The sequence below is a fragment of the Canis aureus genome, chromosome 2 (assembly GCF_053574225.1).
Source record: "Canis aureus isolate CA01 chromosome 2, VMU_Caureus_v.1.0, whole genome shotgun sequence".
Taxonomy (NCBI): domain Eukaryota; kingdom Metazoa; phylum Chordata; class Mammalia; order Carnivora; family Canidae; genus Canis; species Canis aureus.
In genome coordinates, this window is record NC_135612.1 from 64464930 (window position 1) to 64491967 (window position 27038).

The following is a 27038-nucleotide window of genomic DNA, read 5'->3' on the forward strand; positions in this document are numbered from 1 at the left end:
AAAAAAGTACTTTCAAAGATTAAGTATGCATATACTGGCTTCACTCTTTCTACTTGCGCTTAACTAATTACGATTTTATAACACTCTTCCTCAATGGAGAACAAAATGTTTTATAGCAGACCTACATATAAGTTGGTATGTCTGCATTATAATGTATATGAAATGGTTATTCTGTTTAATTAAATTTACATGTTTAAGGGGGAGCAAGTATACATTTAGGGATGGAAAATTGTATTTAAAAATATATCATTCCATAGTGGGGTGCGTGGGTGGCTCAGTCAGTTAAGTGTCTGCCTTCAGTTCATTTCAGTTCATGATCCCAGGGTCCTGGGGTTGAGCCAGGCATCAGGATCCCTGCACATTCCATAGAAATAACAGATTGGAAGATCACTGTAGAAAATATGGTATGATAAATGCCCTTTCTCTAAAAGATTTATTTCAAGTTTAATGAGTACACAATGGAAACTTAAAGTATTAAACATTTACTCAATAGCAATGTTTGAATTCTTGATTAAAATAATATAGAAGAATGTATATAGTAGAATAATAACAGTTGTGCTATCCAGTGGTAAGGATCCCAATCAACCTATTAAAAAGCATTAATTGAGCTGCTATGATAAGCATGGGGGCTTTGCTGGATTTGGATGGATCAACCATGGGGCGTAGCAATTAGGTCCATACCTGACTCCTGATTAGTACTCAACAAATATTTATGATATGAAGGAAGAAATGAACTCAGGAACCTTCATTGAGGGGCACCTGGGTGGCTCAGTTGTGTAAGCGTTCAACTCGTGATTTAGGCTCAGGTCATGATATCAGGGTTGTAAGATTGAGCCCTGTTTTGGGCTCCATGCTCACTGAGAAGTCTGCTTGAGATTCTCACTCTCTTTTCCTCTCCCTTTGCCTGACTCTCCTCACATGTGCCCCCTCTCTCTTAAATAAATAAATGAATAAATAAGAAAAGAAATCTTCATTGATACCAGTAGTTTTTTTTTTTTTTTTTTTGAGTAGATATTAGGTGCAAAACACATCCCATGGATCAGTCTACTTAATCCTTACAAGATACTGATGCTGTAACAGATTATTCTTATAGTAAGGATGGGTAGACTGACAGATTAAGAGACTTCTTGGAGGTCAGATATCTGGGACATAACGGAGCTAGAATCTAATCCTGGGTTTGATTGTATTTGTTTTGGCGGTTCATGGACTCCTTAGATCTGTGAAAACTCTGAAAGCCTTTTTAAAATTCAACTGTAAATCTTTCCAGGGAAACCATTAATAGCCTCCATTGTCTTCTCATTGAGATCCACACTGAGATCCTGTATCTTCCTCCCAAATTTCAAGAGCTTGTATACAACTGAAGAAAAATAAGATTCAATCATAAAACAAAAGATAAATTCAACATATGTAAATGAATAAAATTCCATGTAGATAACGTGGGATTAGTTGCCAGGGACAGTATAGGGTTGGAAGTGGTAGAAACCATATGCATGGTGTGATTTTTTGGAAGCTTTTTCCTGGGAAGCAGCATTTAAAATGGGCCTTGGAAGTGCCATGGAACTGGGTTCCAGCCTTGTGTACTCTGACCGGGCTCCCCCTGCCTCCCTTCTCTCCACATAGAGTGACACTTGACAGCAAGGAAGAATTAATTACCACACGTTTCCTTCTGCCTACAGCCGATTACCTGCAAGACTGCTTCAACATTAGGCTGAGAACAGCAAGGAAAACGCCATTTGGAAATGTTCTGCTCAGAACGGATGTCCAGCTGCTCATTTAGATCATGAACTGTTTGTCAATACTGACAATTAGTGGGCTAAAGATTGCATTGACCACATGACAAGAATCGATATGTGCAGTACTTGTTAGTTATTTACCGCCAAGTGTATTAAAGCCTGTAGATTTCTTATAAATCCTTCAAAGCTATCCTGCTATGATCCTCTCGACAACACGCATTGACACATCAATAAATCCTTTTGACAAGGGTGATCTGTGAAAATCAATACCAGTTTATCAGCGATTCCCATGTAGTTTTTTTTTTTTTTTGACAGGCCAGCAGAGGCTTAAGATCATTTCCCAAAGCAGGAGCATTGACATGGTCTAGGTGCAAGCCTTGTAAGTGTGCCTGGAGGCACTGACCTTGATTAAAGTCCTTTGCTCAAAGGCTCTTTGTAAATCCCTACAAGGGAGAGAGACCCACTCACAGATAGTGGTGATGGGCAGCCACCTTCAAAAGTCAAGTGGATACTTAAAAGTCTCAGTGCATAGTCATCTGTGCCAATGCCTGCCCAACGTTCAACCCTTCTCTATCTCAAAGAAAGCTTGAGAACTTGTCAACAATTCTTCACCCTTATTCTAAGACAGCCCTTAACACTGGCACTCAATATCTGTTTGCTGAACAGGTTTGCTTTACAGTTTTTATTATATGAACTGAATTAAACCTTCAGGCTAAGGAAAAACACCTACAATTCAAGTTCATATACAAAAATAAGTGTATTAGTTAGAATAAGGATAGTTGCTGTAACAAACCAACTTCAAAATGTCAGTGTCTGCCGTGTAATTTATGGTTCAATGTAACCATTTCCGGACAGTGAGTGTTTTCCTTTACATAATGATTCAGGGACCCAAGCTCCTTCCATCTGTGGCTCTGCCATCCTTTAGCATCAGAGTGATCTGAAACTTTCAGTCTGTGGAAGTAGGAGAAGAGAAGAGAGAAAGAGAAAGCCACTTTTTAAAATCCTAAACTTAAAACAGGACCACAAGATGCAAAAAGGGATTTGTCAATTAGTCCTAGATAGGAAGCCACTTCCCAGTGATTTCTTCTCTCTCTCTCTCTCTCTCTCTCTCTCTGTTACTAATCTCCATGACAAAACTCCCTAAATGCTGAAAACTTTTATTTCTCTGGGCTTCCATGGACCTCTACTTTTGTCATAAAAGTTGTTACATCAAAACTGTGTCCTAAGTCTCTCCTTTGAGAGTTCTGTTATCAGCAACAGTTAAACGGTTTTAAGGGATACTGAAAAAGAGTTCATAATCATCTCACGTTCTCTTTTTCTTTTGAAAATATGACCTCAAAAGAGGCAATTGCACTAAACTTTCAGGCTCCCAAGTTCCACTGGTCATTAATAAAATCTAGCTGCGGTTCTATTTGTCTCAGGACTTTCTTGCTATCTGCCTTCCGTTTGCCTCTTGTGAAAGTCTTTGCTGAACAGCTATGTCTGTGTCTTGCTGAAACTAATAAAATTATATCTATCACTCTCTCGGGGGGCTCTATCCAGAGTTGCATTTGAGATCCAAAGACAAAGAGAAGTTCTTGCTAGTGTTTTGCTGTAATTAAAGATCCCAGAGTTTTCCAGAGAGGCGTATTTGAAGAAAGAGATGTCCACCAACTTCAGGATTGTTGATTTCCCTCCCTGTCTCTCTCTCTCTTTCTGTCCCTCTCTCTCTCTCCCTCCCTTCCTCCCTTCCTCTTTCTCCTCCTCCTCTTCCTCCTTCTTCATTTTTCTCTTTAAATGACTATACAAACTATATTGAATATTTAAAGGTATCTGTTTTCCAATACTTTTGTTTTTTTAGCATAGAAACTCCTTGACAACATATGGAGTTGGGAGAAGCCAAAAAAAAAAAAAAAATGCTTTGGAGAAACCCTACCTTCATCTTTTTCCGGTGAACCTAAATATTTAAATTCTGGAGGAAAATCCCCCATCAGCAAGAGAGAGACTTCCTATGTAGTTTTTATTTATTTATTTACTTAAGCCATGTTTTGATTTCTTTGGCAATTTCTCATTTGTTGGGACCAGCAGTTAAATGGATATTTGAAAGGACACAGGCAAACCCAAACCAAGATTGGATGAGGGAAATGAGGAAGCTGTGTCTTATATTTTAGCCATTTAGTTTGTGTCTCTAACTACAGTATTTCAAGAGGATACCAGTGGGGGGAGGGTTTGATTTCTCTACAGCTCACATGTCTATGAGCATCAGAATGAAAGATCTGGTGGGTTTTCTGCAGTGTAGCAAATGAAAGAGCTCATTAGCTGTAAGCAGCCAATAATCTTCTGTGATTCACCAATAGCAGCTATTCCTTGGGGAAATTTATGCTAGGCAAGGCTGGAATAGTAAGAAAGCAAGAAGAAAGGGGACGTGTAAAGCAAGGCAAGAATGAGTGAAAGCATGCTTCACATCCCTGCAGAAGTCAGTTCTGTTTCTGACATACTCAGAGAGTTTTCATTGTATTCCATCCTTGCATATGGGCTATTTTTAGCATCCAGCATTATTCCTGCTTCGAAGGATGACTTTGGTTATTAGCTATGATTAATTAAGGCCATATGGCTCTTGAAATGTTCTACTTGTGAATATAATAATAATAATAGGACCACAACTGTTTACATTTTTCAAAGCATGATCACATTCAGTTTTAACCTTGCAAAGTAAACAAGACAAGAATTTACAACCCATTCTACAGATGGGATGATGAGATGACACATATATTTTAGGTTTATATTTCAGGGGTGATAACTTAAAACAGAGCCACCGCCCCATGGAAGGACTTACAGTATGGGTTCAGAGTGGCACTGATCCAGGACAGCAGACAGTCTTCTTAACTTCCAATCCATGGCTCTTTCTGCCAAGGAGATTAGAAACAGAAAAATGCTAACAATAGCTAATACCTATATAGCCTTTTTGTTAAGTTTTTTTTTTTTTCATATACTAACTCATTTAGTTTTCAAAGCAATGCTATGGGATAATTATTAGCATGATTTTATAGAGGAGAAAGTGGGGACAAGGTGAGATCCAGTAGTTTACATTTAGTTATGTAACTGGGGAGAGCAGGAGCCGGAAGCACAATCCAGGCAGTTTGTATGCAAAGCCTGTGTTGTGAACCTCCATGCAACACCTCCTCTCAACAGGAAACAGCTATAAATTCCAAAATCCATGAACAGTTCTTGAAGGTGTTCTATGGCCTTGAGGATTTAGAGTTCAGATTTAAGACTGATCAGTCTTCTTTCTTGAGTCCTGATGAACTTTTGCAGAAAGGTTGTGCAGATATGTGGAGACAAAAATCACCCAAAACGCAGGTCCTCTGCAACAGTCCCTTCCCGTAAGGGCTGGAGTGCATCTGTGTCCAGCTTCGCAGATTACATGTGTCCCATTGTCCCTCTCAGCACATAGAACTCAAACCAGCCTGATGGGCATTATTTATACATTCATCTGCCATGTACTGAGTCCTCACCATGAACCAGGCACTGAGCTAGGCATATGGAGGACGCAGAGATGAAGACATCCTGGTCTTTGCTCTCAAGGAGATTACAGACTCAAGGGGAGAGATAGAGATGTGGAATCGGGTAATTAAGGATAAGATATGCAATGCGTGCTATAACAGGTATGAGCAGTGATCTTCTTGAGCCAGAGAAAAGGGGCTAATTTGGGCTCAAGAAATAGAAGTCAGGACAGTGGGGTATTAATTGTCTGCTCAGGAACTGAAGCCAGAGAGATTTGGGTTCAAGTCATGGCTAAGCCAATTTATACCTGGGAGATGTTAGAAAAATTACTTTTTTTTCACTACAACTCCTGTTTCTTATCTTGGCAAATATAAATGATAATCCTGCCTCCCCAAGGCCACAGTGAGGATCATGGAAGAGATCTCTCTAAGAAACTGGTCACAGAGCGAGTGTTTGGGAGATGTAATGATAACACTCATAACCATCTTGAAAGCTTCACGGAGGTTGTGACACTTCACAGATGGCTTTGTGGTTGATGTGAGGCCAGCTGTCAGGCAGAGAAGAGAGGGTGGGTGAGAAGATGGAGGAAAATTGCCGTGCCAGAAATCGGTGCATACGAACCCACAGAATAATTTGTCCCTAGAGCACAGTCCAAAGAATACTGTCTGGCAATAGGCTCCACCTGCCTTTTCTCTCTGCAGGCTTTGCCTACTTGAGTTGATTCTACACACAGTCAGAGGAATCATCTTTCATTGCCATAATTGCTATCATAGCATTTTCTCTCCTGAGAAGTAGGTAGTGGCTCCCAATTGCCTCTTGAATCAGCGTGAATGAAATTGATCACAGACTTCAAGCCTTCCCTCATACCCAACAGCCTCATCTCACCTCCTGGTGTACCCTGGATTTTCTCTTCTCTTCAATCAAGGAAGCTGGTCCTGGCTTTGCACATAATTTTCCATCTCTCCCTCCCCAAGACAGGATGGACCCCTGAATAAACATTTGATAGAATTTCTAAAGCAAATGTGTTCATGTATGTGTGTATGTGCACACACACGTGTGTATGTTGTGATTTCAAAGTGATAAAACATGGTGAAGCATGGTGGGTAGGATCTATCTGATTGACCAAACAATGACTTGAGTTAATGAACACTTCTTGATATAGAGTGAATTTTGTTGGCCTACCAGTACTTTTAAATATTTGAACGTAATGCTATGGACTAAATAATTGTACCCCCTCTCTGTGGCCAGCCCCAATTTGTAAGTTGAAGTTATAACTCTCAATGTGTAGGTATTTAGAAATGGTGCTTTAGGGAGGTAATTAGGGTTAGATGAGACTGTGACAGTAAGGGTATGGGGGCTTCATAGATAGGAGTAGTCTTTTTCTTCTTCTTCTTCTTCTTCTTCTTCTTCTTCTTCTTCTTCTTCTTTAGATTTTATTTATTTATTCATGAGAGACACAGAGAGATAGAGAGAGGCAGAGACATAGGCAGAGGGAGAAGCAGGCTCCCTGCAGGTAGCCTGATGTGGGACTGGATCCCAGGACCCTGGGATCATGACCTGAGCCAAAGGCAGACGCTCAACCACTGAGCCACCCAGGTGCCCCAGGACTAGTGTTCTTATAAGAAGAAATACCAGAGTTTGCCCTCTTTCTCTGCCATGTGAGGACATGTGAGAAGGTGGCTGTCTGCAAATCAGGAAGAGAGTTTTACCAGAATTAGCTGAACTAGCTGATGCTGGCATCCTGATCAAAGATTTCCAGCCTCCAGAGCTGTGAGAAAATACATTTTTGTTAAGCTACCAGTCCATGGTACTTTGTTATATTAGTCTGGGCAACCTAATAAATCCAGTTGTATAGCCACTAAACACAGAAAAAAGAATAAGTAAACAATAAACAAGCAAGAAAACAAAACAAAACAAGAAAGCTCAGTAAATACCTGGCTCTCCACATGGCAACACATTGCCTGGACTCATTGCAGGTTCCTTTCATTCCACTGGAACAACCCGTTTGCCACAATTGTCAATAATTCCTATCGCCTCCCTCTGCTATACTTGGCAGACTGTACCTATACATTACCTGCAAGGTAAGTGTCACTCAAGCTTTGTGTTCCTGCTTTGAATTTTTTGTTGGGGATACACCTTCACTGAAGACTGACCTCTGCTTGTATTTGCATAAATCAAACACAATAAAGTCGCTTGGATGATTCACAACAAGTCTCAAAAAATCTGTTAATGATAAGGTGCAAAAGGCAACTTAGAAGAGTTAGTTCCTTTTTTCTTGTCATTTTGCATCCTGTTCACCCCTGGGCAGAGAGGCTCTTACAAAAGTCTATCTTTCTTTCCTTTGTTTCACTCTCTCATTCTGTGTGTGTGGGTGTGCATGCGTGTGTGTACTCAGGTGCCCATGTGTGTGTGTATAAATGCATATCTGTATGTATCTATACATACACACATATCTACATGCATATATTTATGTTTATTATGTATGTATGCATATATGTTATATACATAAAATCTAATTGTATAAAAACATTATTGCATAGGTTAAAAAAGACCCTGCAAACTTTCTCCAACAGGCAATTAATAATTATATTTTAAGGGTATTCAGTCAAGTGATGAAATCAGTTTATAGTCTTAAGGAATCTAATTGATTTCTGCAGTAACCTCAACAAATTTTAAAGGTAGAAGGCTGTAGGTTCTTTATTCCTAACACTTGGCTAATTTGGAAACTATTTCAGACCCATATTACTTAATAAGAAAAATTAAAAGACAGCAAGTTTTATTACCAACAAACATGCATTGCTTAAGCAATTACTTTGTGCTCCACACTGCTAAGAGCATTGCTCTCTTTGTCTCACTTGGAACATCAGTGAATCTGAAAGAAGTATGACTATTTCCATTTTACAGATGAGGAAATCAAGATGCAGTGAGGTTAAGCAACAACAACAAAAAAAGCACAGAGTTGTAACCTGATGTTAGCTCAGTTCTTACTTCATTTTTGCCCTATTTATCATGATTTACATGGTTGAAAAATTGTTGGTTATATGTGAAGGTGAGATAGATGCATTTTCTTCCTCATCACTTGTTAGCACTTTGGTGGGTCCACTGCCTAATGAGCTCTGATTTAATTTTAAAACAAAAATTTTGCCCCAAGGTCAGAAAATCCTCCTTTATAATTTGAACTCTAAACCATTTTTCTTCAGTGATATAAAATTATACTTGTTCTCTTCTCATTTCCAAACACTCCTACATAGTATTTATAACATTGCTGGTTTCTTGGGAAGTCAGCATTCTTCTGTGCTATTAAGAGCGGTAATATTTTTCTATCTGGTTCCCAAGAAATTGATGAATTCAGTAAGTTGACTCAATGCCTTGATACAGGCTTGGGAACTTTTAAACCGAAAAGGGGGTAGGAGATGAGTACACAGTGAATGGGCCTTACAAATTGGGGTCAGTGATTTCTGAATCGAAGCTAAGTGATATTTGCTCAATGCACAAAGAACTAGTGCTATTTCTGGTGAAGTCCAGGGAGGGTCCTTATGGTGGGATATATCTGCTTCTAACAATTTCCCTAGGACGCTAGCTAGCCCTGTGAAGTCTCTCCTGTAGTGGATGAGATGTGAAATGTATTTGTTCTCAAAGCCAGTGGTGGAGGGGACCTCTGGGTCCGATTCTGTCCCCGGAATGTCCTAATGACTCAGCTCACATCTCAAGGAAGCATATAATGTTGGGTTCTATTTCAGCTTCTTCCAGCTTAGAGGATTTCTCTCTTAAAACCTTGGCCTGAGCTCAGTGCTTCTGGTGGTCAGGAGCTAATACTAGCACTTAGAGCCTCTTACATGAAGTTGAGAGTTGAGGTCTCGCCCACGACCCACCCCATGCCCACAGCAGTTCCATTGACAGCTGACTACAGGCAGATCTCTCTCCAGAGCTGCTCCCCCATTTCCTAGCTGTGTGGTCTGGGACCAGTTCCCTACATTCCTTATGCTTTGTAAGGGAATCAGATGCTTCAGAGTATCATCGAGAGATAAATGAGATAACAGGAATAAAAACCCTAGCACCTAATTTCCAAACAAATGTATTCTAATTATGAGTTTGGGTCCTAACTTTTGATTTGTTTCAATTCTGTTGCTGCCACCACCATGTTATAAGACCTTGGGGATGTTTAATAACATCTTCAAGAGTCATTTTCTTCATTTCTCAGATGAGAATGGAAATACTTCTCCCACATAAACCCTGTAAGGGGTAGATGAGAGAATGCGGGGAAGGCACTCAGCACCAGTGCTTGGCACATGGTAAGCCTCAGTACATTTTAGCTCTTGTTCTTTCTTAGAATTCTTTCATACCTGAATGTGTCTTTGCAGCCAGACCTAATTTGTTTCCTGAAATGTGGACATTCGAGCCAGCTATCCAGCAAGATGCATCGGTGGGGTCCTGCACCCACTCTACCTGCTACACCCACCCATCTGCCTCCTGGTGCACTATCCCGTGTTCTCCCTCCAGAAGGATCAAACCTACATCCTGAGTCTAGCCTGGCCTTTTTATATTTTTCTGGGATTTCTTTTGCCAGCAGGTTGTATTTTAAAGGAGGGACATTTAAAGGAAGGACAGGGAATAATGGGTGTTGAAGGACAAAGGAACGGTAGACATTCAGAAGTGGCTGCTATCCCTCTGAGGCAGGCTGGGCCTTGTTTGAAGAGAAGTATAGGTGGAATGAAGCTGGCAGCACCAGGCCTCAGATCTCCTTCTCCCAAGGAGGAATCAGCTTGTACCCACAGTGGAGATGGCGTGGTTGGCAAGGGGGGCAAGTGGGTGGTAGGGAAAGCACCACTCTTAATGCTCGCTGAGACTCAGCTCTGCAGTAAACACCATCTAGCTAATTCACCTGTGTGGGGCAATAAAGGGACCAGCTTTTAGAAATGGAAACCACAGCCTCCAGAGCGAGCACTTTGGAAAGAGAGGGCTGGAAATCAGGTTGCCGTTGGGGAATTGTGAGGAGTTATAGGATCCTGGAATTCTGTGGGAGCTTTTACTTGGTAATTGAAGGGAGCGATAGGAAAACCCATTAGAAGAGTTTGGGAGTCTCTCTTTTTCCTGGAAGCATCTTTCCTAAATGGATTGGCTTTTATCCAGATTGTGGGTCGGTGCAAAAAATATTCTTTTTTCTTTATCTAAACAGGGAGCTTTTTAAAATTTTTGAATTTCTTTAAGAAAGGCTATGAAACCGTATGAGTTTTTAGATGAACCTGCCTGGTATTATAATTTAATATTATATAAAGAGTGATGAAAATTGTTATGCTGCTCTCTTGAATAATATCTGTCCAGTTAGATGGGAGGAAATCATTGAATGAAGGTGAGTCAGTATCTGATGGTTGCAGGTAGCTTAGTGACTTGTCCCACAAAGTATTTTTATAAGAAAACCTAGTTCATGTGAGTCTGCTTGCCTGGCTTCCCGTGCTGCTTATTCCCTTAGCTTCCCTCTCTCACGTGCGTAAGTGATCCTATTATGCTTCCAGATCCATTTATTCATTCCACACTTCTGTGTTTTGAGTCTCACTGTGAGCCAACACCCTCTGCTTAGAGTTGGGGATGCACAAGTAAACAAATCAAAGCAAGTTTTGGTCCCTGCCCTCCCAGAGAGCAGTCTAATGCAGGCTACAGACAATTAAACAATAATTGCAACACAATAAGGAAAGTGCTATGGCTCGTGAAACCCAAGGGGCTCATGGGAGCCACAGAATGGGCATCCATCTAAGCCAGACTGGGAACAGAAGGGGAGCTGGAGGGAACCCCAGGAAGCAGTGGTGAGAGAGGTGTTTTCAAGGTGCACAAGCCCAGGTGGACATGGAGCACTGCCTTGGTCCTCAGGGCCATGGCTGTGAAGTCCGGCAGGCCTAGCTTTCCCCAGGAAGTGCAGTGATCAGATTTGTATTTCAGAAATGCAGTCTCTTCCATTCCTCTTCATCCAGTGTGTGTCTTTTCATTTCATGACTCTATAACACCCCTGCGGCTGCTTAGGTACCATCTCCACTTAGACTTTCTTGCAGAGAAGAATGACAAATTGCCCAAAGGTAATTTTTTATAAAAGGTAAAAGAGTGAATCTTACAAACACAGGTCAGAGATTCATTTTAACTCATTAATTAATGAGGGAAATGGTACGACATTGCAACCAGCTAAAAGGAGGATTCAAAGAACACACACATGTCTATATGCACTAAGGGACACTGAAGTCAGTATATAAATAGATGCAGGAACCAGTCCATTTCTAGCACAGTGATCAATCTCACAAAACTGATAAGCATCCACTGACAAAAATCACTTACGTTATTATCAGTTTTCTACAATTTATGGAGCTGTAGGATAACCCAAAGACAATATAAGCTGAGGATAACCCAGATGGGCAGGAAACTCTGAATCTTTTGTGCCATTTCTGTTTTTCCCATTTTTTCCCTAATAGTAAAGAAACATATGTCTTGAGTTCTGGAAGCCTGTGTTCATTTCTGAGCTCTGTTGCTCTTGTTTGGACCCAACAGAGCTCAGTCACTTTCCCCTTCCAGATCTCAGTCTTGTCATCTTAATTTGTTCATGTTCTGGGCATCTGTGTGTGATACCATTTGAACAAAGCAATCTACTGAAAAAATAATTTGCACTCTGTATGGGGTGGCCAGATTTCAAGAATAAAAATACAGGATGCCCAGTTAAATTTGAATTTCAGACAAACATCAAATACTGTTTTAGTATAAGTATATCTCAAATAGTGAATGGGACGTACTTACAGTAAAAAAAAACCAAAAAAACAAGTATTCTTAGTTTGTCTGGAATTCAAATTTAACTAAGCAACCTGTGTTTTATCTGTGTTTACAGTTTCATCTGTATTTAGTGTTTTACTCTACTTATATGCCAAATGTTAAGCAAATGGTGTAGACTATAGAATTAAGAAACTGGAAGAGAAGACAGTCAATTCAAGAAGACTCAGGAAGCTGGAGATGCCATTTAAAATTTTTTTGTTTTGGTTTTGATTGGTGTTTTATTTTGCTTAATCATAAGTCCTTGGTAGATGTGAGGGGAGAGATTGAGCTGAATATAAAACTAGGGCATAGGCTACAGGTTGGCACGAACCTACGTTCCTGGAAAGAAAGAAGAAAGTAGGAAAAAGGGAGAAGAAGCCAGTTGAGAGAATTTTTCATTCTTTCCCTCAGATTCAATGTTTCCAGGTGATGGGCTCTGACAGGTATTTATTTGCTTGTTGTGGGAGAGGAAAGGGGGCATGTGTGTTATGTTACAGGGGTAGCTCTTTGCTGGTCTTAGGGAAGAGCTCCATCTCTAATACACCCAGCTCAACCTAGGACTTCCGGTTGCCATGTGTCTGCTGGAGGCCAGCAGGGGCCTCAGGCACCATGTTGAGTGGGGATTCACGAGCACTGTGTGTTGGAGGGATCCATTTCTGGTTCTTGCAGACTTTTATAGGATTTAATCATTCCTATTGAATAGCTTTGAATTTTCTTTTTGTTAATTGTGTGGTTGGCTGACAGATGAAAATCTCCATCTCATGATGCAGCAACATGGTAAAATCTCTTGTCATTTAATTTCAAGCAACTGCAGATTTCAGAGTCCAGTTTCCCAAGCCAGAGGCAGAGAAAGAAAAGTGTGCGAGAAGCCTTCCATGTTTCATGGGCAAATTCTGTCCATACAGAGAGTGCCACATAGAGAAAGGTCCACTAGGCACTGGTCCTTAGGAGATGTGGGGAGAGGGAGATTGGGGTATTTGTGGCATCAGCAGAAGTGGTTTCTCTATCAAGATTTGGGAGCTGGAAACCAGGAAAGTGTTTATGAAATTGCAGAGTAGACCAAGATTAGTTTTGATGCTGTATGCTCATGCTTTTAGTTTCTCTCTCTTATCCCTTGGAACTTCCTCCCTATCCCGGGGTCAGGGTTCTATTGCTTCTTTCCAAGATCCTGAGTCTTGTAACTCAGCTTTGGGCTTCCTCCTAGAGGGTTCTGGGAGCTTTTCCTCCTAAGAACTATGGGTCTGACCCTACAGTTCTCTAACTGTGAGACCTAGGGCAAGTTATTTAAATTTTTTTCTCTCTTTATAAAATTGTAGCTGGTTACTACCTCCTATGATAATATTTGCTATGTAGAGAAACAACATACGGGAACCCCTCAAGAAGTCACAATGAGGGTGTCATGTTGAACAATTTACTATGTATTGACCACACATTCATCCAAATAAACACACTGAATTTTCACAGTAATCTTTTGAGACAGGTAGCATTATTAATCCCATTTTACAGCTAAGGAAACTGAGGCAAAATTAAATGAATTTGCATAAGATTGTGTAGCTTTTAAATGCTGATGCTAGGGCAGCCCTGGTGGCCTTGTAGTTTAGTGCCACCTTCAGCCCAGGGTGTGATCCTGGAGACCGGGGATCAAGTCCTGCATCAGGCTCCCAGCACGGAGCCTGTTTCTCTCTTTCTCTCTCTCTGTCATGAATAAATAAATAAAATCTTTAAAAAAAAAAATAAATAAATGCTGATGCTAATATGTGAACAGGCAGTCTGGCTCATGGGACTACATTATTAGCCATGATGTCCAGAACCTTTCTAAAAATGTTAGTTATTATTATTATTATTATTATTACTATTCCCAACTCTTCTAGTGAACACTAGGCAGGGCCCAAGAGAATATAACAGCTATTCAGTCCCTTAGTCATATTAATTTGGAAAGATTCATAATGTATCTCAGCATATTAAAGTATCTGAGAAGTCAGATAGTAAAGGCACTATTTAATTTTTAAAAATAGACTTATAAAAATTTTAGAATACTCTTAGATATACATAAAAGTTGCAAAGATAGTCCAGAGAATTCCCACGCACACTATGCCCATTTTTCTAGTTGTTAAGATCTTATGCTGCTGTGATACATTTGTCACAACTAATGAACCAATATTAATGCATTATTATTAGCTAAAGTCCATACTCTGCTCAGATTTATTCCGTTTTTATGTAATGTTCCCAGGCTCCCATCCAAGATCCTGCATTACAGTTAGTCATCACGTTTCCTTAAGCTCCTCTTGGCTGGGACAATTTCTTAGACTTTCTTTGTATTTGATGACCTTGACAGTTTTGAGAAGTATTGGGCAGGTAGGTGTCTGATGGAATGAATGCCTCTCAGATTGCACATGTCGATTATTTTCCTCGTGGCTACACAGGGGTATTTATTTTTGGGAGGAAGACCACAGGTGTGTATAATGCCACTCTCATTATATCATCTCAAAGATACATATTATCAAGGTTTATTAGTGTGAGTGTTAAGCTTGACCACCTGGCTGAAGTAGTATTTGTCTGGTTTCTCCATCCTGTTTTTTCTCTTTCTGTGCCATACTCTTTAAAAAGAAGACACTAGGCATAGCCCATGCTCAAGGGATAGGAAGTTATGCTCCACGTTCTTGCATGGGAAGTATCTACATAAATCATTTATAATTCTTCTGCATGGGAGATTTGTTTCTTCTCTCCTTTGTATTTATTCAACCATTTATTTATATCAATATGGATTCATGGATATTTGTTTTATACTTTGGGTTATAATCCAGCACTATGTTGTTCATCTTTTTATTCAGATTGTCCCACCAATGGCCATTAAAAGCTCTTCCAGTTGGTTCTTTTCTCCATTTTCCCATCAGAGTGTGTCTGTGTGGGTTTCCTTACTTTCTAATGCTACAAGGTACTCCAGGCTCATCTTTTATATTCACTGCACCAGCTCTAGAGTTGGTCTTTTTTTTTTTTTTTTTTTTCAAGGAGCCCTGGTTCCTGTTTATTGGAAGATCTGGGTGCTTGGTGTGCTATTGATTCTAGGCCCTCTCAGCAGAGAGAGTTTGGAAATAAATGTGTGTATACTAACCCCATTTCATGTTTTTAAGAAAATGTTTTTCAAACATTGAATATAGGTCTATCCCAAAATGGCCAAAACTTTGCTTGCCATTTCTCAGAAGATGAGTATTCCACGGAATCAGTTTACTACATGGCACCATAGCAAGAGCATTTGTGTATCTGGATTTTAGCAATAAGTATTAAAGAACAATAGTCATAATAATAATACTTACTATTTACTGATTGTACTATTCTGTATTAGGCACGGTGCTGGCTCTGGAGGTCGGGGTGGTAGGATAGACTCCTAAGTTCCTATTCTCAAGGGATTCAGTCTAGTGGAACATAAACAAATAAAGAAACAATTAAAAGTCCATATCACGAGTAATATGCTAGAGAGAAAGCCACTGTATTCTGGGCACCCATTAAAGGACCCCCCACTGCCTGAATAACTACCCCAGCTTTCTGCTCCTCATTTCCTTCCCTCCAGTTCATCAGCCAAGCTGAGCCCAAATGAGCTATCTAAAATACTGCTCAGAAGGTATCTTTTTCCTTTTGAAATCCCTTCAAGGGCCTCCTATTGGCCTCAGGGTAAAGCCCATCAGGGGTAGCACTACTGTGAGACTAGCAAGATATCCAAGGGGCAAATTTTAAGTAGGAACTTGCTCTCAAGTACAGCCTTGTATGGCCATGAGAGTAAGTGCCTCCTTAAATTTTGCCCCAAAGTCTTCAGGTGACTTTCAAGTCCTTTTACCAAGGGGGCTCTGGTACTTGTGGTCCCATTTCCTGCTCTCTCAGGGCAGACTGTCTCAAAAAGCCACAGCCAACACTCTTCTCATCCTCAGGCTCTCTCTTTCTCACTTCTGGACCTTGACAGAAAGGTCTAGATGTTTCTGGAGCAGTCTTTCTTCTCCTCTTCTTCTGACCAATCTCAATTCACTCTTCAGGTCTTGGGTAAAGATTACTTGTTCCAAGATTTCCCTGCTCTCAAACAATGCACCCCATTAGGATTCTGTTGTCAAGTACTTCTTTTCATAGTGCCCTCTACCTTCCTGGAGAGGCCCTTACTCCATTGGTTGTCAGAACTTGGTTGACTGTCTTGTCTGCATCTAAGCTCTTTGAGGGAAAGACCATATCGACCTTGCTCACTAGTGAATTCTCAGTTCCCAGTACTCAGCTGTGGTGCTTAAGACTCTGCTGTTGACTAAGTGAACACATATGTGTATGCGGAAATGAACCCAGACTAGGCCTCATGGGAGGCTTCCAGGAACTGGTGATGCTTGAGCTAAATCAAGAGAAGAAAAGATGAGGCTTTAGTAAAGCTGAGAACTTGAATGAGGGATTGAACCATATGAAACCATCATTGAAGTAAAAAATGGTTGACTATTCAAAAAGGTCAACCTAATAATAGCTAACATTTTTGAACACTTAGTATGTGTTTTAAGTTCTTTTCGTGTATTAATTCATTATGGATGTTATTGACTCCATTAGGGGAATACTCCAATTATTTACCTTTGATAATGAAGCATTGGAGGCACAGAGAAGCAACAGGCCCAAGGCCACACATCTTAGACACAAAGCCAGGGTTCCAGCCCAGGGTGTCTATTTCAGAACTCTGAACCTTAGCCTTTATTTTGAAAGAAAAGAGGAGGGGCACTTGGAGAGGCATTAAGGAGGGTGTATGGAGATGAGGCACATTTCATAGAGATCTGTTGGGCCAATTGAGGGTGAAGTGACTTCTTAGGAGAAGCTATAGCAACCTTCAGACGATCATCCTGAGATTATCGCACCTCTGCCCTTAGCCTTCTGCCCCCACCTTCTGTCAACCGAGTTGTCTTCAGGAGATATGGACCACAGCCTGGCATTCCAGGTGGTTTACAGCCAAATCATCCTAGCTCTGCCTCAGGGTATCAGCCCCCTACCACCTAACCCTCTGGAGGCCATGTATTTGTGCTGTTTGCAGTAAGATTCCAGGTCTTTTTTTTTTTTTTTTTAGATTTTATTTATTTATTCATGAGAGACACACAGAGAGAGAGGCAGAGACATAGGCAGAGGGAGAAGCAGGCTCTCTGTAGGGAGCCTGATGTGGGACTTGATCCCAGGACCCCGAATCACGACCTGAGCCAAAGACAGATGCTCAACCATTGAGCCACCCAGGCATCCCAGGATTCTAGGTCTTTAGCAAATTCCAAAAGGCCCCTTTTCTGGCAAGACAGAGGATTGCTTCCTCCTTTTGCCAAGGCTCTTCTCCTGGAAGAAGGCAAATGGATTTTGGATATGGTAATATTTACTGTGACAGGCAATGTGGTTTCATGGCCTTTAGCTGTTAAATCTAAGATTTTACTGAAAAGCCGGGAAAAGAGCTTTAATTGCTCTAATGACTGTATGTAGTGTTTGAAGACGTTGGTTAGCTTTGATACCCATCAAGTACTGCCGGCTCTGTTTAGCTCCAGCCCCTCTGAACCTCCAGTCTGCAGGGTTTTTCTCACCACACCATGGTTCAGATCCCTCCCAGAAGCATATTGTATATGCCGCCCCAACAGAGTGACTTCGGCTGCAAACAGAGGTTTCAAATAAAATCATTACAAATCCCTTTATAATAATTTGTGAATTATTTACAGGACGGATTTAAATCGACTCAGATGTTTCTTTCTCTCTGTGAACAAAACACTTTGCTTTTTGTGCGTATAAATGGCTGCTTATAAGACAAAAATTCCTTTAACTTGAGTAAAAACACATCTCGGGTAAAGACCCAAGTGATTAGAAATGAGAAGCTTGAAATGACAACCCCAGGAGCTGATGGCTCCAAGTCTCAGGCTTCAAATGAAATCCCACCTACCGAACCTTTAAATATAATTAAGCACAAAACGCCACCTCAAGGAACACGGAGGATTGGATATAAGCCCACGGAAGCCAGAAAAATTCAGAATTAAGGCCTCTAAGGTCACCAGACCCATCCTGCCTTGGTTAGAGGGTACTTTGATACTGTTCTCTTCCCCCCTCCGGGCGAGAGCTGCATGTAATCTCCTGAACTGTAAGGACCAGGAAAAGGGGCACAAAAGCTTAAATTAAAGGCAACACGTATGCCAATTTTCAGCGGCTTTTCTTTTGTCAGCAGAAGGAAGCCTATAGTTTCTATTGAGCACATTTAGAAATGAAGTTTCCTGATTTGGAAAATTAAATGCTTGAGCTATACAAAGAAAATAGCCATTTTCAACCTCAACGTATATTACCCATAGTCCTATTACACCGCATTTCAACCCAGGGAAGAAGCAGTTGCTCTGGGATCCACTTTCTTTCCTTTTGGGTGTGAGGAAGGCTTGAGATTGTCTACCTTGTTACCCATTGTGGTAGAATCAGGACCTCCCAAACTGACATTTTTCCTCTTACACTTGGGACTATTTTCCTACTTTGCAAATGTAGGAGAAAAATAAATGCCAGCTTTTATTTTTAGAGGCAACAAAAATGGGGCAGAATTGGTGTTCTGGGTGGGAATCAGCCCACCCTGGAAAATTGATAAAATAGGAGCATTTCCTTCCCAGGATGTTGGGGTGAAAAGGGTCTTTTTTTCTGTTTAAACTTTCATGTGTTATTTATTGTCTGGTACTTGGGATAGCAGATTGCCCTGGAGAGACAAAATAGATTAATATACATGGAAGGAGAAGGAAATCAAGAGGGATCCAACATTTATGAAGTGACCACAATGGGCCATTATGCTTATATTGTATCACATAATTTAATTTTACCCAATTTTCTTAAAAATCTATGAAGTAGGTCTCCTATAGACAAGGCGACAGCTCAGAGAAGTTAAATTACTTGCTCAAAGTCACAGAGTGAGCATGGAACAGAGCTGGGATCTGAACCCCCCAAATCCATGTTTATTTCTACCACAATATGCAGAAAATACTTTCAGAGCACATTAATAGAATGTATCACCACATGCTTTCTCTCCTTCCTCCTGTGAAAGCTTCTTGCAGGAGCTTTCCTAATTCCTGCCAGAAAGTCATTGAACAGAGAGAGCTATTTAATTTTAGAGATGGCCAGAGTAAAGAGAAGGGGAGCGGGACATGGACACCTGGGAGGAATGCCAGGTCTTCACATTTATCTGCCCAGATTGGCAGGGCAATGTCTTTGGGTTTGGTACTTTCCCCATAATCATGATGCATCTTTTGAAAGGACATGAGAAGTTTCCCAGAAAGAGTAATTAGTTAATTGGTTCTGGGGAAGAGGACTAACCACACCAGGAGCACTCGTCACCCCCATGATGCTTTCATCTGCTCTAGAATGTGAAATAGGCCTGAAATAATTATCCAGTGTGGTGTGATGGCTGTTTCTTTCCTATGCAGTAGAGAGGGATAGAATCTCAAGGAGAAGACTCAGGTCAGATCAAATTTGAAGAATAAGAAAGCAAGGGGGCAAATCAGTTCCTATCTCACAGAGTTGTTATGAGGATTCAATATTTATAAAGCGCTTAGAACAGAGGCTGGCACATGGGAGGAATATAAGTATTTGCTAAGTACAAGTCAATGGGTGGCCCTGCTGTCTTTACTAGAACATGAGTTCCAAGGGTGGGCTATGTTCAGTTGTGTAGAGATGCTTAATGAAAGTGTAGTGAATGAAAAAGTTGAGGTGACTATATTGACCTCAAAATATGTGAAATTCTCAAATCTGTGCCCACTTTATTTCTTATTAAGTGCATATATGTTCAGGTGTTGGGAGTACAGTAGCCGTGCCTCCCATTCATAGTTTCTTTCTGTAGTTTCACTCCTCGGCAGTCAACCATGGCCTGGAGGCAGGCAGATGATCTTCCTTCCAAGGTGTCATCAGAAAATTAGTAGTAGCCTAACACTGCGTCACAATGCCTACGTTATTTGCCTCACTTCCTGTCACCACGTAGGCATTTTATCATCTCACGTCATCCCAAGGAGAAGGGTGAGTTCAGTACAGTAAGATATGTTGAGAAAGAGACCACATTAATATAATTTTTGTTACGGTATATTGTTATAATTGTTCTACTTTATTATTAGATATAGTTAATCCTCTTACGGTGCCTAACTTATAAATCACGTTTTGCCATAGGTATGTACGCATAGGAAAAAAAAAATAGTATATATAGGATTTTTTTTTACTATTGTTGGCTTCAGGCATCCACTGGGAATGTTGGAATGCATCCCTGCAGATAAGGGAGACTACTGTATAGAAAATTGCAAAATCAAGTTTGAGAGTGTTCAACTCTTCTTCAAAATTGGGAATTCATCCATATAAGTCTCTAAAAAGTTAGTAAGCTTAAAAAGAATTACTGCATATAAAAAAGTGTGTAGCTTCAAGTTTTAACTGTATTAACATGTATCATTCCCTGTGAGTCACTGAAATGCTGAAGTTGGCAGTGAAATGAATGTATAGAAGTTATTGTGTTTCTGGAGATTATAGGTAAGCACTTCATGATACCTGAAGGGTCCATTTATAATCTTCAATAAAGTGTTAGTTTATCCGGATGCAGCTCCCAACCCCCTTTGCAACAGTGAAAACCAGAGAGGTGCTACAACAAATTACTTGATTAGCTATCTTTCAAAATTAAATTGGTTCTGATCTGGATGTTGTTAAAAAAAAAAAAATCTAAGGCCTGGGGAAGATTACAGTGTTTATAAATCAAAAGCAGCTGCTTCTAGTTGTAATGGCATTTTGTTTAAAAAAAAAAAATTCTGATTTGACAATCCCCCTTTCAGCTTTGAGTTCACTACAAATGTGAAAAACAGACATGGTATTAAAGAATAAAGAACAGGTTTTATTATGGAAATTCTAAAATGTCCTTAACTGTTGAGGTGGTGTGAGGTGTTGGCTGGGCTATGCATGGAGAAGCTAAGTCAGCAGTCGGTAAAGACAGCTAGTTATGTAAATAAATTTCCAGAGATGGGCAGTTGGACATAGAACATAGAGAGTCACTGATCAGAAAGGACGCTAAGGAAGGCCTGGTGTAAAGGTATAGACAGCTCTCATCTATACACAGTACTAAGTCCTCGGTTGCCTGTTTGTGTCTGTTTTTGAGGATACCACAGTTTAACAGGAGGCCCTTTTATAGCTGCCCCATGGCTTTGGATTCTAGGCATTTTTTCCTGTTTCTGGTTTATTCCTCAAAGTAAACTTTGCAAACGTGTTAAGCTGAAGTCCAGGCTAGTTACCTGGAACAGCAGCTAGACAGCTCAGAGGAAATGTTGGTCCAATGCAGCAGATCTCTGGACGCTGAATCCAGGACATTCTAACATCAGAATCTTTCCTTCTGGTTATCGAGGAAAAAATATATCCTTTTCATCAGACTGCTTTGTATTATGTTCTAGGGAGGCAACAAGGCTGAGAGGCCATAAGATGTGAGTCTCAATCCTGTCTTCACCCCTTCACCGATTTATCATGCTGGTTCAACTAATGAGGCTCTCCAGGTCTCAGTTTGTAAATTGTGTTTGATAAAAGGGCTGACGCTGAGGATGTGCTGCCAGGATTGTGTGTTGCAGTCAGTGGATGCTTTAATCATCGTTTACTATTATTGACTGCAGAACTCTGAAAGGCATAGGGGGAGCATTGCAGTTGAGGTCACCTGCTGTGTGTCCTCGAGCAGGTAGCTAAAACTCTCTGAGACTGTTTCCTCATCTGTAAAACAAGGACAACTATACCCATCTCAAGGTTGTAGTGAAGATGAAATGAAATGTTCGGTGAGTGTCTGCAATGTGGTAACCACTGAGTCCATGGATTTTCAGTGGTTGTGTTACTTTTGTTATTGCTGGCTGAGACAAAATAATGGACTCACCCTAGATAGTCCCTATCACTTTATTCTGTTCTATGGATTTCATGGCATCTGAAAGTTTTGCTTATCTTTTTGCTTATTTCTTGTCTCAGTTCCTTTCTAGAATATAAGTTCACAAGGCCAGGGAGCCTTTATTCGTCTGGTTCACTGCAATTCCCTGCACCTCCTAGTTCTACGTCTGACTCATCTTGGACACTCAATAAATATTTGTAGCGTGAATGAATGAATGACTAGAGGTTGAGGCAGAGCACTTTCTCCATCCCTTTGGGATCCCTGGACCACAGTGCAGTAGTTCTCCAGTGTCTGCCCGGGGCCTGATTGATCGTTCTGTCATGTGTATCATCCTCTGAGAAGATTCTCTCCACTTCTTGGCATCTTCTCCGGCCACCTCCTTTCCTGCCTACTCCCCCTCCCCCACCCCGTGTGTGCTCAGGGAATGCAAACTAATTTAGCCAAAGCCAAACATAATTAGGAGAGTAAATCTGCTGTTGCCGCTGCTGGAACAGCAGAAAAAAAAATCATAGAGTTCATTCCAAAATGAAATCCGGTCTGGCAGCTTTGTGAACCCCCTACCGTTCATGTAATGGCTGTGCTGCTGCTGGCTGCCCCTTTCCCCCACTAACCTGGACTGGAAAGAGTTAATTGCACAGAGGTGCCCCTTTGCTGCCAGTAGTGTCAAGACAACACTCACCCTACAAATTTGACCGTTCCTAAGGATTCACTGTTGTCATTTGAAAGAAGGCAGCTCCAAATCCTAAGCTGTTTCTTTCCTTTATTCATTTGTTCCTCAATTCATTCATTCATTTATTCATTTGTTTGTTTGTTCATCTGACACATCTAGTTTCCGCTCTTTGCCAGGCACTGTGCTTGTGTTAGAATTATAGCAGAGAAAAGAAGCTGGTCCTAGGGAGCTCTATTGGGGGTGGGGTGTCTTGAGATCCTCCAATTTTTGGAAGCCTGGTCTAGGATCTAAATTGCCTCTTGATTTCTCTTGCTTTCTGGTTAGACACCTGAATAGGTCCCGCCTTGTGGATCTTGCAGAGACAGGAAGGCTTTGTGTTTGAAGAATGATATAGCAAGGACCTTTTTGACTTTGTTTTTATGTTTATCTGGGCTGCCTGAGGTGGAGAAATGTGACATGGATAATGCAGCACCCTCTTCTACTTTTCCCATCACTACCCCAAAGTCCTTCAGCCAGCCCTGGGTGTCCTATTCCCATGGAAGTTACAGTCTCATGCTAATAGAATGATAAGGAGTGACCTGGCTACTCTTACCTACATAGGTGAAGGGCAAGTGAGGATCTTTCAGGACTGTCTTAGGGCCAGGTATCTAACATCTGCCTGGGTCTTGATGCCTAAATCCCACTTCAGTGCTCAAACTTCAATACTACACAGGGAGTTCCCATCAGACACAGAAGGAGGGAAGTACTTCTACAGCCAGGCAGGAGGAGAATAATGAGATCCATGTATCTCACATCCCGAGCTTTCACTCACACCCAAGTAGTGGGAAGCAAATCTGAAGTCAGGTCCTTACAACCCTATTTCTAATAACAATATTTACAATGTGATGAGTGCTTGCCTACTGTGGGCCAGGCACTTTGTTAAGCCCTTTATATATGGAAGTGCACTGAATCCTTACAGTAGTCCTACAAGACAGGAAAATGTTTCTATTTTTTATTTTTATTTTTTTAAAGATTTTATTTATTTATTCATGAGAATACACAGAGAGGAGAGAGAGAGGCAGAGACACAGGCAGAGGGAGAAGCAGGCTCCATGCAGGGAGCCTGATGTGGGACTGGATCCTGGGTCTCCAGGATCACGCCCTGAGCTGTAGGCGGCGCTAAACCGCTGAGCCTCCGGGGCTGCCCCTGTTTCTACTTTTTAAAAAATATTTTGTTTATTTGTATGAGAGAGAGCGCATGAGGAGGGGGAGTGATAGTGGGAGAGGAAGAGGGAGAAGCAGACTTCCTACTGAGCATGGAGCAGATCCTGAGACCCTGAGATCATGACCTGAGCTGAGGTCAGATACTGAACCAACTGAACCACCCAGGTACCGATGATGTTCCTACTTTTTGAGTACAAAATCAAGGCTGGACAGTAGGAAGTGACTTGCCAGTGTTTCATGCCTTCTAGATGGTAGAGCTACGGTTTGAGGGAAGTCTGCCCCTATTTTGCTGCTCTGGAACCCTGGGTTTCACCTACAATAAGTCTTGTCACCCCATATTTTCATTACCTATTTATTATTATGTATTCTCTCAGTCAGCCATAGGCCTTTTGAGGCAGGGCTGTGTCCTTACTGTTCTCTCTCTGTCCCCACCCTTAGTGTAATCCCTGACATAGCATAGCTGGTCACCACACATGTATTGAATAAAAGAGAGAGGAAATGAATAAATCCCTCTTCATCACCTGGTACTTCTTCCCCTATTCCACAGCAGCCTTAAAAAAAATCAGCCTATATCAGAGGGAATATTTGACTTCCATTTTGTGACTTACTTTATTTATAAATATCAACAAATGAACCCCTTCCCTTTCAATGCTCATAAGGCAACACTACTTCTGAGGTAAGATGGCTGAGGGAAGAAAGGTGTGCTGAGTCATCACTCTGCCAGGAGCAAGGATGTCTTTATGAACAATTCAGGAGCAGAGTCTGCAGGACTTGGAATTCAATTTGGCATGGTAAGGAGAGGCAGGCGCCTCTGGTTTTTGGTGAGGCATGCGTAGTATTTTCCAAGAACAGGAAGGGTCAGCCATTTGAGGAGTTCCCAGTTGTTCTAAGTCTTATGTCAACACTCAGAGGGAGGAGAAAATGCAACAAGAGAACTTCCTGTCCTGACAGTGTGGTTTTTCCCCTTCTTAAGCCTTGATGTCTGTGCAGACCATTTGGCCCTTCCAATATGCTGCCATGATTTCTCTTTGAATGTGTGTTTCTGTGTGCATATTGCCATCCAGTCAGGGAGACTAAAAATTCATTTATGGTAGAATCTGTGTGCAGTACCCAGGCTCTGGTTTCTCAGTATATAAGAAATTTATAGCGTAGGGTAGGAAAAGAATCTTTTCTTCTTAGAATCTTAGATTTTCTGAGTGGGGCCTTATAAAATAGGCCATTGAAAGACAACTTTGCAAGAGAAAACTAAGCAGAAGTTTATTAGCATTTGCTATGGGAGCACTCAGTGATGAGTAACTCAAAGAGGTGGCTAGAACTTGGGCTTATTTAGCATCTTAATAAAAGAACAATAGATTTGTTGAGAAGTGACAAGACTTTGTATTTCTAGGTGTGGCAATTGTGGGTAGGTAAATACATGGGGGAACTGATGGGAAGATAAGCACTAGATGGCAAAGTTTATTATGTAGATTCCTCTGGTGCTGTCTCTGGCCTAAGACAGGTCTAGAGATGTCTCTGGTGATTCCTGGTGAAGGGGAGTCACCTTTACAAATGTACATCTTGCCTTTAGTCATATGGGGGAGGGCAGAGAGCTTTCTTGTACTTGCTTCTTTATAATTGTCTTCAGCTCAAAATTATCCTCATGCCAAAGTGGCATAATTTTGGGGTGGCCTATTCTAGTCCCCTTCAATAGTCAGCAGATATGTATCAGGTACCCCTGAGTGCCAGGTGGTGCATGGTTATGGTTAGTGAGCACGACAGATAAAAATGTCTGCCTCGTTGCACTCACATTCTAGTTGGGGTAAGACAGACAATAAACAAATAAACCTAGAGGAGAGCAGATGCTCCAAACTTTTGTGGTTGGTAATGATGCCGACTTCAGCATTTGCCAGCTCGGCTAATGAGTCTCCCTGGAAACTTGAGTGGTTGATAAGAGGATTAAGAACCTAGAAAAGTCATACTGGTAGATCGACCAACTTAGGAGTTACAGAAGCTCGTGGATCATGACGGATGGAGGATTCTGTCAATTACATTCTGGCTGGGAAGAAATTCAATTAAAATGTATATGTTTAAACTTTCTTCTTAAGGTATTTGTTCCAGAAATCAGAGCTCCCTTTTAGTGGTTGTTAATATCAGGAAATGAATATCTGATTACATTTTTCTAAGGCGAGTCCCTTAGCAGCAGGTGGAATCTCATCTTATCATATCTTCTGCATAATTCATTTTGGGGAAAGTCCCTTGAGTTTTGCTTTCAAAACTTGAGGAGAAAAATGAAGCTGGTTTGGGGTCACAAGAGTTTTTAACCTTTCTGGATAAGCAAAAATACCTAATGTGATTCCAGGAACAAACCCTGAAATGTGGATTTCTTGAGAAACGACAGAGGTGCTAGGTCATTCTGTCATCTGGTGTGGGTGTATGGGGGGCAGACAGCAAGCCTGCAGCCAAGTGTGAGCCTGCAAGCCAGCCGGCAAATATGTTCTGCACGCTGCCCTGTTTATTCATCATGCATTTCGCATGCTTGGTTAGAGCTTATTATCACAGGAACATTATAGAACATTGTTTTCTCTGCTCTCACCTGATGCAGTGGCTGCCCTGTCATTGAAGCCACAGTAGATGATACTTACACATTGCATTTTGGCCTGTTTGTGGAACCAGAACAGGTACTTGTGACTGTGTATCCTGGGGATGTGTCTGTCCTCCACACCAAGCCCCTATGTATCTCAGCAGAGCACCAGGGATTCTCCTGGGAATTGACCCTGCCCTCTTCTGTTCTGGCCTTGCCTGCCCTGAAACTAGGCCCCTGGAAGCAACTGGGAAAAGGTTGGAATTGATTTGTGCTCTCTTAGGTCTCTGCTCTTTCTGAGCACTGGGGTAATTATGGCCTGGGGTCTTCGGGACTCCAGGATGGAGCCTGATTATCATGCCAACCAATGTTTTCTTTGTGTCACCTTTAACTTAACCATCCAGAGAATTTCTTCTAGACTTTTGAAAAATACATGCATATTTACAAAATTGGGGACATTAAATATACATCTGCGTGTATATATTTAACTTTATATGGCTCTTCTTTCTTCACTATTGGGTAAGCATCTTCCCATGTCGTTATTCATAATTGAAAAATGCCTCTTTTCTGCAATCATAAAGAAACAACCATTATCTTATTTCCTTTAGGCTTCTATAACATAATAGCAAATATACCGAAAAACCCCAGACATTTATTTCTCACAGTTCTGGAGGCTGGAGTCCAACATCAGGGTGCCAGCACTGCTAGGTTCTGGTGA

At 41.1% G+C, this 27038-nt stretch overlaps 1 protein-coding gene across 11 annotated transcripts in view; it reads left to right on the top strand.

Moving 5' to 3' along the window:
• Positions 1-27038, top strand: part of LDB2 (LIM domain binding 2) — a 375092-nt gene that overhangs the window by 83163 nt on the left and 264891 nt on the right. The window contains exon 1 of one of the 11 annotated variants that reach the window (XM_077876876.1): positions 19866-20012. The exons of the other annotated variants lie outside the window; for them this stretch is intronic. Coding sequence (XP_077733002.1) covers positions 19881-20012 — 132 coding nt within the window. The 5' untranslated portion in view covers positions 19866-19880. Of the gene's footprint in view, positions 1-19865; positions 20013-27038 lie in introns of those variants that run through there. 11 annotated transcript variants of the gene reach the window in all.